At 40.4% G+C, this 10,700-nt stretch overlaps 1 protein-coding gene across 1 annotated transcript in view; it reads right to left on the bottom strand.

Moving 5' to 3' along the window:
• Nucleotides 1–10,700, bottom strand: part of CATSPERB (catsper channel auxiliary subunit beta) — a 191,888-nt gene that overhangs the window by 2,252 nt on the left and 178,936 nt on the right. The window contains exons 23-24 of the mRNA XM_006839633.1: nt 5,267–5,367; nt 1,720–1,794 (exon numbers count right to left, since the gene is read on the bottom strand). Coding sequence (XP_006839696.1) covers nt 1,720–1,794; nt 5,267–5,367 — 176 coding nt within the window. The remainder of the gene's footprint in view (nt 1–1,719; nt 1,795–5,266; nt 5,368–10,700) is intronic.

The following is a 10,700-nucleotide window of genomic DNA, read 5'->3' as shown; positions in this document are numbered from 1 at the left end:
TGTTGTGAGGCTGGCGCAGCAGCGGGCAGTGGTGCATTCTGTTGTGCAGAAGGTCGCTATGAGTTGGAACTGACTCTATAGCCCCTAACAAAAACAACTCCTTAGTTTCCTAGTTTGGGCTCCCCCCCCCCACCTTTGCAAGACATTTTGCTTTTGTCAATGTGCTATCAGTATTTGACACTGAATGAAATATGTTATTAACCAACTTAATAAAATCCTCAGGTCTTCCTACCACCCAGCACCCCCAGCTCCCTCTCCCCAAAGCTAATGTCATTATTTGAATGAATAAAACAAGTTGTTATTTATATGTGGAGACCCATTTTGGATCTTTAAAACTTTTGGAGTATTTAAGACTCAATGCAAATAACCAAAGGGAGGATAGTACTAGAAAGTAAAACGTTACAAACATATGAGAGGAATCAAATAAAATATCTATAAAGGAACTTTAGAAAGTTCATGGAAAAATTCCATTATCTTTCAATTCCATTCTCCATGAATGGAGTCCTAGAGTGGTATTGTAGGATAAAGCACTGGACTGCAAAGTTGGTTTGAACTACAAGATTGGCGGTTCAAACTCCCCAGCCTCTCCTTTGAGACCCTATATACCGTCGCTATGAGTTACAATGGGCTTGACAGCACTTAACAACAGCAACAACATATATATACTCTTTGAGCAGTATGCAACATATATTATATGTTGTTGTTAAGTGCCGTTGAGTCGGTTCCAACTCACAGAGACACTGTATAGGAGTCCTGTTGTGGTGCTGCGGGCGGGCTAATGCGCTGGACTGCAAGGTTGGCTCGAAATGCAAGGTCGGCAGTTCAAGTTCACTAGCCACTCCTTGGAAACCCTATACAGGGTCGCTATGAGTTGGAATTGACTTGACAGCACATAACAACAATAACTCTTCCAATAAAGAAAAATGAAGTTCTGATGAACGCCACAACATGGATTAACCTTGAAAGCACTACGCTGGATGTAATAAGTCAATCACAAAAGGATGGTATTGTATGATCTCACCAATATGAAATACCTACAACAGACAGATGGATGGAGATCAGAGTTTAATGGTAGTTGCCCAGTGTGGGAAGGATGAGGAGGGAATCATTGTTTAGTTAGCTCTGAGTTTTTGTTTATGGAGATGGAAAATTTGGCAATGACTATTGGTGATGCTGGGGAGCGCAGTTCTAGCCCGCCAGCCGCTCAGTGAAAGAAAGACGAGGCTTTCTGCTTCCACAAAGACTGACAACCTTGGAAACCCTATATAGGGTTGCTATAAGTCAGAATGGGCTCCACAGCACTGAACAACAACAGCAACACTTGGTGAGGCTTGTACAACATGATTGATGTCACTGAATTTACATGTAAAAAATTACAAATACTGTGTTACCGATTTTTACAACAATTTAAAAAAGGGAAGAGAAAAAAAAAGTCAGAAAATCAAACTAAATATAGAAGGTGGAGAAGGAACAAAAACAAATGCAATCATTTATGAATATTTTCTCCCCAGCAACAATTAGAGCTGTCACTTGTCATGTGACCGCTGTACCGTTACTGACAACAGCACTACCAGTTTTCCACAATCGCTTGTCCATCATACAAATCCTATCCTTTTTTTTTTTTTTTTTCCTTTTCCCTCTTCAGTGTCTCTTAGATTGAACCTTGTGGTCTTATCTCCCCAGCCACTACCCCATTGGATACCTTTACATTCACTGTACCTGAAATTCTTCAACTAAGTTACAAAAAGTGACCCCTGGAACAACAGTTACTTTGAAGTGAAAGAGTTCAGAGCCCTGTGGGGGGGAAAATACATATACCCAGTCACTAACAGTATCAACAAGTATCTACCTTTAAGTGAAAATATACACTGGGACAACTTTTGGTATAGATAATGATTCCCCTCCCTAAGGCTCTTGGACATACACTTTCATGCATTAAAATACAAAGAAAAACCTAGAAGATATTATACTAAGTGAAATTAGTCAATCACAAAAGGACAAATACTATATGAGACTACTATTGTAAAAAGTTTTCTTGGTAAAAGAAACATTCTATGATGGTTACCAGGGGTGAGAGGGAAGGGAAAATGATTCATTGGGTAGTGGGTAGACACATGTTAACTTGGGTGATATTGTTGTTGTTAAGTGCCTTCGAGTTGGTTCTAACTCATAGCAACCCTGTATAGGGTTTCCAAGGAGCAGCTGGTGGGTTTGAACTGCCGACCTTGTAGTTTGCAGTCCAGTGCTGATTCTACAGCACCACACCAGGAGTCCTTGGATGATGTAGAAGGTAATATACAACAAGAGGGAGATTGGCACAGGAAAGATGAGGGTAGGGGAAGACACAAGGAGGAATGTAAGAGTTAAAGTGAATAGAGGTAAATACCGGTAACTGAAGGTACAGGGAGGGGATTGCAGTCATTGCAATGATGTAAAGTATATGATGTGTTGAATGGGACTCATGATATGCTCTGTAAACCTTCATTTAATTCACAATAAAAAGTTAAAAAAAAAAAAAGGAGGAGAGTTTCAAAGAGAGGTATTCAGTAGTCACTTCTTGGTTTACATGAAAAGACAGAAATATGTCTAAAGCCTAACTTGGCCTTAGTGAGGTGTTGTTGTTGGTGTTTTTTTTTTTTTATAATCCTCATCTTTTTGTTCTAATTGTTGTTGTCAGGTGCCATCGAGTCGGAACCGACTCATAGCGACCCCATGCACAGCAGAATGTCCGATCCTGGGCCAACCTTACTACTGCTGCCACACTTGATGCCATCAATGATGCCACCTGGCTGATCCATCTCGTTGGGGGTCTTCCTCTCTTTCTCTGACTTTCCACCTTATCCATCATGACATCCTTCTCCAGAGACTGTTCCCTCAGGACAATATGTCCAAACTATGAGAGAAGAAGCTTAGCCATCTTGGCCTCCAAGGAACACTCTGGTTGCACTTCTTCCAAAACAGATCTATTGGTTCTTTTGGCAGTCCATGGCACTTTCAGTATTCTCCTCCAACACCACAACTCAAAGGCATCAATTCTTCTACGATCTTCCTTATTTACTGTCCAGCTTTCGCATCCATATGAGGTTATTGAAAATATCATGGCTTGGGTCGGGTGTACCTTAGTCCTCAAGCTGACATCTCTGCTCTTCAACACTTTAAAGAGTTTGTGTTCGGCAGATTTTCCTAATGCAATACGTCGTTTGATTTCTTGACTGCTGCTTCCGTGAGTGTTGATGGTTGATCTAAGCAGAATGAAGTCTTTGACAACTTCAATCTTTTCTCCATTGATAAGAATGTTATTTATTGGTCCAGTGGTAAGGATTTTTGTTTTCTTGACATTGAGATGCAATCCATACCGAAGGCTGTGCTCTTTGATCATCATAGGTAAATGTTTCAAGTCCTCTTCACTTTCAGCAAGCAAGGTTGTATCATCTGCATATCACAGGTTGTTATTGAGTCTTCCTCCAATCCTGACGCCTCGTTTTTCTTCATAGAACCCAGCTTCTCGTGTTATTTGCTCAGCATACAGGTTGAATAAGTATGGTGAAAGAACACAACCTTGTCGCACATCTTTCCCAATTTTAAAACATTCAGTGTTCCCATGCTCTGTTCAAACAACTGCTTCTTGGTCCAGGTACAGATTTCTTAGAAGTACAATTAAGTGTTCTGGAATACTCATACTTCTCAATGTTGTCCATAGCTTGTCATGATCCACACAATTGAAAGCCTTTGCGTAGTTAATAAAGCATAGGTAAACATCCTTCTGGTATTCTCTGCTTTCAGCCAAGATCCATCGGACATCAGCAATGATATCTCTCGTTCCACGGCCTCTTCTGAATCCAGCTTGATTTGTTCTAATAGGTCCCCCTTTTTTTTTTAAGTTTTTATTTTGTACTGAGTGAGTGAAGGCTTACAGGGCAGATCACTAGTTTTACATTCAGCAAATCATTGCAATTATTACAGTCCCCTCAGGCACCCTTAGCCAACAGTATTTACCTCTATTACCTTTTTTTTTTTTCTTTTTGATGGGCACATTCCACATGGAAAATATCTATTCATTTAAATGCCCAAAGATGTCCCATCATTTTGCTGGCTGTCACAGTTACCCAGACTATATCAACTTTATGTGCTCTATGGATAGCCCTATGCAATTCTGGTGTCAGTTTGAACCTCAAGGTCGGTGGTTCAAACTCACCAGCTGCTCCTTGGAAACCCTAGACAGGGTCGCTATGAGTCAGAGCTGACTCCACAGCACTTAGCAACAGCAACAATATCATGGATAGCTAGAAGAGGAATGCATGTGTCTGTCTGTCTGTATATGCAGGTGAAGTGTACTGAACTCATATTTTCCTAACTTAAATAAACCCTCTTTCTATCCCACTCTATTAGGTAATCTATTAGTCCCTACTTATTAGTTCAAATAATAGTAATTTAATGTTAAACTCAGCTTTCAAATACCCTTACAAATAATAACATTAGGGAAAAGGAGGGAGAATACTTCATACACTTTAAAAGATACTATTCTTATCACTGCATTTGAAATCTGTTGGGAACTTCTTACACTGACAATTATAAGGGTAGAAATCTTGTAAACCATGTGTCATAATACCATTCATTTATATTTTGTTGGATCTTGTGCATCAGCAAGTTTTTGCTACAGCCATCCCATATTTCATTTAAACATAAAGTATTTAACTTTTCCTACTTCTTTATACTCTCTTGAATTTAAAAGCTTACATGAAAGATCATACATATTTCTTGTTAGAGGAAAATAATTTATTATAATGATTAAAATGTATGTAATATGTAAATCTAAATGCTACATAATTACCGAATTATTTCCTTGTAGCGGAAAACCTTGCTCAGCAGGAGAAAGATGAGGCATTCTGCTCCCGTAAAGATTTACAGCCTCGGAAACCCTGTTCAGGGTCACTATGGGTCGGAACCGACTCCATGGCACTTAACAGCAACAACATTCTTATCATGCATTGATATCTATGCTTTAAACTATTGTTCCCTAAAGTGCTATTAAGTTACTTTAGACTATAATGACCCTATGTGAGTAGAGCTGCCATATACCCATAGGGTTTCCTGGGCAGTAATCTTTATAGGAACCAGTTACCATGTCTTTCTCCCATGGAGCTGCTAGGTGGGTTTGAACCGCCAACATATTGGGGAGCAGCTGAGTGCATACCTTTGTGCTTAGTTTAGACATTAGGTTTTATGTCAACTAAAATCTGAAAACATGCAAACCCTGTGAACTTACCTGTATACTTATTTTGAGAGCTTCAGGATTATATACTGAAACTTTAAGACGTGATTCTAAGTAAGACTTCAGCTTTGCTATAGTTGCTGGTATAGAATGTTCTAGAAATATATGAAATATATATTAGGCACACATGCTGTCTTCTCATAATGTGTACAGTTTCAGCTACATATAGTATCATACAATAGAAGACTGTATTCCACAACATTACTAAGTCAACCCACATTTTAAGTTCTGCTTGACCTTGTGTAAAACATCTTTACTGTCAATTATGACCTTCATCTCACATTGCCCAAAGAAGCATTCTCAAGAAGACCTAGTCTTCTGACCACCTTAATCAGACTGACCCTTTCTTTCTAGTCCCATGGTACACCCCGTCCTGACCTGCCTATTCTTTGTGCCTTTGATAGTGATGTCATCTCAGAACTTCTTTGTTATTGTTATTGTTGTTAGGTGCCATTGAGTCGGTACTAACTCATAGCGACCCTTTGCACAAGAGAACAAAACACTGCCCGATCCTGGGTCAACTTTACAATTGTTGCTGCACCTGAGCCCATTGTTACTGCTACTGTGCCAATCCATCTCATTGGGGGTCTTCCTCATTTTCTCCAACCCTCCACCTTACCAAACATGATATTCTTCTCCACTGACTAGTCCCTCCTGACAACATATCTGAAGTATGAGAGATCAAGTCTGGCCATCCTGGCTTCCAAGGAGCACTCTGGCTGCACTTCTTCCAACACAGATCTGTTTGTTCTTTTGGGAGTCCATGGTACTTTCAATATTCTTCTCCAACACCGTAACTCAAATGCGTCAATTCTTCTGTGGTCTTCCTTATTCACTGTCCAGCTTTCTCATGCATATGAGGCAACTGAAAATACCACAGTTTGGGTCAAGTACACCTTAGTCCTCAAACTGACAACTTGCTCTTCAACACTTTAAAGAGGTTGTGTGCGGCAGATTTTCCTAATGCAATACAGCGTTTGACTTCTAGACTGCTGCTTCCATGAGTGTTGATGGAGGATCTAAGCAAAACGAAATCTTTGACAGCTTCAATCTTTTCTCCATTTATATGGATGTTACTTATTGGTCCAGTGGTGAACTTCTTTCGTGGTTGGTAAACAATTTTCAGTAAAGTGGTAGAAAAATTTCACAATATAATTACTTAATTATTTTCCAAAAGAAGTGATTGGTTACTTCTGTCTTTCTTGTCAAACCTAAGTGATGCAGTGAAGGGGTTAGAAGTTGGTGAGACTTCATTTTTTGCACTTTGGACATATGATCAGAAGGGGCCAGTCCATGGAGAAAGACATCATGCCTGGAAAAGTTGTGGTGGTGGTGGTTAGGTGCCGTGGAGTCGGTTCTGACTCATAGCGACCCTGTACAAGGTTTCCGAGGCTGTAAATCTTTATGGGAGCAGAAAGCCTCATCTTTCTCCCACAGAATAGCTGGTAGTTTCGAACTGCTGACCATGAGGTTAGCAGCCCGACTCGTAACCACTGCGCTATTAGAGCAAAAGTAGAGGGTCAGTGAAAAAGTGGAGGACCCTCAAGGATATGGATTGATACAGTGACAACTCAAACATAACAACAACTGTGAGGATAGTGCAGGACTGGGCAGTGTTTTGTTCTGTTGTACACAGGGTGGTTACGAATCAGAACCAACTCGATGGCACCTTATAACACCCTAATACTGGTACACTGGCTTTAATGGGGGAAAGCTCTGATTGTAGCATTTGCTGGTTACCGTGGTATAAATATTTTCACCATGCTTTATTTCAGGCTACCAATAGTTTAACAACCAGCTTGCAAAATGCTGAAATATTTAACTAGCATTGCACACAGTTATTAAGAATCGGCTCTAATTGTCTTGGGGGTGGATAACCCAATAATCAAGGTAAGAATGGACTTACTTGTGATTAGTTACTAACAGTAAGCCTATGTTTACTTTGCTTATTGAGTACTCTGTCACTGTCAGGTAATATAAATTTAAAAATGTTTTATTGTTAATTATGTGATAGTTTACATGAGAGAACATTAGCTTTACATTCATCCTATCATACATCGGTTTCATTGCCATGGTTACAACCCCCTCCATGCATCATCAACCAACCAAAGGGTATACCCTGTAAGCCTGCCCCCTGGTTGTCAGCACACAGCCCCTCTCCCTCTCTGGGTCTAAAGTCCCCAGACGCTCCATTTCTCCACATCATCATCTCTGCCTCCATCTCTGGCGTCACTGCTTCTCTGGGTAGGGTCCCGCTCTCTACTCTTCTCCCTTGATGATCCCAGGGGTCTCCTCTCCTGGACTGCAAAGTCAACCACTCCCCTCCTTTTGCTACAAAACATCTACCTTTACATCTCCAACCCTCACAGTCAGTCCTGATAACAATTATTCACTATTGTAAGGGAATGTGAATTTGAAAAGAGGCTTTGATTCTTTAGGAAGGTGCTGGTGGGGTTGAGATAGATTGACAGATACCAGCCAGACCTAGGAGCAGGATTTGTGATGTGGTGAAAAAAAAAGTAAACTTGTTCATTGTAGATTAGTAAGTAAGGAGAGGTAAGCCAGTGCTTACCGTTCTCATTGGGTAATGTGCCCCTGAGTACACCACAGGAAATGGGGATACTAACTAAAACAAGATATTCCATAGATTAACTTTGTGGAATTTTCTTTTAAAAAGCTGTTGTTGTAAGGTGACGTTAGTCAGTTCTGAGTCATGGTGACACTGTGCACAACAGAACAAAACACACCCTGGTCCTGAGCCAACCTCACAATTGTTGTCATGCTTGAGTTTATTGCTGCTACCACAATCCATTTTGTTTTTAAGACAATGATTGTAATCTCCTCCATGTGCCATCAGTTAACAGTATTTCTCTCTATCCACTTTAGCTTTTTCTTTTTTTTTTAAAAAAACAGTCAGTCATATATAAAAATTTACACCTCCAAAGGGCACATTCTGCAAGTCTGGTCACCAGCTCTTAGTCCCTCTCTTCCCATGAATCTAGAGTCCTCAGCTGCTCCCTCTCTCTATGTCCCCATCTCTGCCTCCATCTCTGGTATCACTGCTTCTCTGGATAAGGGCTCTCATTCCTCTTGTACTCTTCTTCTCCCTTGATGGACCTAGGGTCCTTTGTTTCTGGACTGTAAGATTAACCAATCCCCTGTTTTTGTTACAAAACTTCTACCTTTACAATTGTGACAGTCTCAATTAGTCATGATAACAATTATTCACTACTGAATCATACAAATCTTATCCTAATATCTTTTCACCAGACACATCTAGACAAGATTAAAACTATTCAGTGGGGACTCTTTCTTAACCCCCATACTCTTAAACTTAAACTCCCTCTTGAAACCTCGTAAGTCAGTCACTTTGTGCCTTTATCACCCCTCATTTTAGGTAGCCAATGCCTGATTTGCCCATCCCTATCTACCCTGTGTACAGAGGGGATAGCATTGATACTTGATGTCAAGACTACTTCCCTCTCTATTGGTATTTAGAGTTACTACCCTAATCAAATTGTAACAATTTACCCTTGTTTCCTTTATCAAAAAAAATTTTTTTTTAAACTTCCTCTAGTCGGGTTCTGATTATCAAGCCATCAATGGGTACTGCCCGCAAGTTTGGGTATTCTTGTGCATCTCCCCTCACTTCATATCAGCTGGATGCTTCACTTTCAGCTCTAGCCCTCTGTGGCTATGTCCTTGTCCGTGGGCTCAAGTGTCCTCAGGTTTCACCACACTTTGGACCAACCAGCCCTTCCTCTTCTCTCTCTCATTTACAAGTCAATGGTAGTCAATGAATTGTTGTTGAACTCAGCCCATTTCTTCATCGCTGCCTTTCCCCCTCTTCCACTCACCAGTAGACCACTATGGTCTCCAGTAACTTACGTGCCTGCTCATGTGTAACCTTTATGTTTCAGTCTTAGAGGGGAGTTTGTCCTGAAGGAACTTGATTGCTTGCATTGATGGCTTCCTGGTGAACAGCTTGCTTATTCTTGTAGTAGCCAGTCATGCTGACATTTTTGTTTTGGGTTTTACCTGATGATATTTCTTTGAAGATGTATCTTCTGTCACTCTAGCTGCTCCAGGCTGGTCCGCTTGTCCTTTCTAGTTGGAATGTCCCATCTCAGAAGGTTCTGTATGGGATTCAGGATTTCACCTAAGGTTCTATACTTGGCAAAGACTCTGCAAGAGGCCTATTTCACTGGGCAAGTTCTAGAATCCCTTTTAGGTATTCCAATCAGTTATAGGCTGAAGATGGGCTTCCAAGTTTTCTCTAATCATGTTTCCCAATTTCCTTTCTATCCCACTCAAGTGTCTAGTTTACAATAGTAGGCAAGGGAAACCAATATTCATAAAACAGTCAAGAATTTCAGTAGTATTTCCCCTCTTCAAGCTATGCCTAGCTCCCTGTATCATAGATCCCTGTTGTTCCAAGGTTGAGCATGCATCACTATTTACCTCTGTCCCACTAGGCCATGCAAACCCGTCTCAGTGTTCCCCTATCTATCTTTTTCTTTCACCTCCTCTCCCTTCTTGTATTGCCCCCCCAACACCCGAACTAAACCTCCCATCCCAATGCCACTGTTGTGGTTACCTTATATTCCAATAACTCTTCCCTCAATTTAAGACAGAGTATTTTATCCTGTAATCTACCTGACCTTCCCACCACCTGGATCTCTGCTCCTCTGTGTTTACCTTCTTTCACATGGTAATTGTTTTGATCACAGACTGACCTCCCAGAGGTTCTTACAATTTTTTTTCTGTTCTTGACTCTCCCATTTATTGGTTGAGTTCAGGGTGATGCTGCCATGTACATCATTCTCTGGTTGTTGTCTGTTCTTGCTGATTCTCAGTCCACAGAACTTTCTTTAGGATGTTTTTCATAGCAGGGTTGGCTTAGGCAAAATCCCTTAGCTTCTGTTTATCCTGGAATGTTTTGATTACACCATCGTATTTGATCAACAGCTTTGCTGGGTAGAGGATTCTTGGTTGGAATTTTTTTTCTTTCAGGGTTTTATATATATCTCCTCATTGCCTGCATGTTTTCTGTTGAGAGATCCGAGCTTAATCTGATTTACTTGCCTTTGTATGTTACACTTCTCTTTTCCCTAGTTGCTTTCAGAGTTCTGTCCTTATCTTTGATATTGGAAAGCTTGATTACTATATGTCTTGGTGATTTTCTTTTAGGGTCTATCCATGCTGGTGTTCGTTGAGTTTCTTGAATTCTTATATTTTCACTTTTCAGGATATTAGGAAATATTTCTTTCAGAAGCTCTTCAACTATCTCATCTGTGGACTTGTGTGATTGTTCCTATTCTGGAATACCAATAATTCTTAAGTTATTCCTCTTCATGTTATCCAACATGAATCTTAGGCCTTCTTCAGATTTTTTTATCCTTTTTGTGCTTGTTCTTCTATCTTAGTA

Source organism: Chrysochloris asiatica, unplaced genomic scaffold (assembly GCF_000296735.1).
Source record: "Chrysochloris asiatica unplaced genomic scaffold, ChrAsi1.0 scaffold00025, whole genome shotgun sequence".
Lineage (NCBI taxonomy): Eukaryota > Metazoa > Chordata > Mammalia > Afrosoricida > Chrysochloridae > Chrysochloris > Chrysochloris asiatica.
Note: the sequence above shows the minus strand (reverse complement) of the source record. Positions and strands in the feature narration are given on the sequence as shown.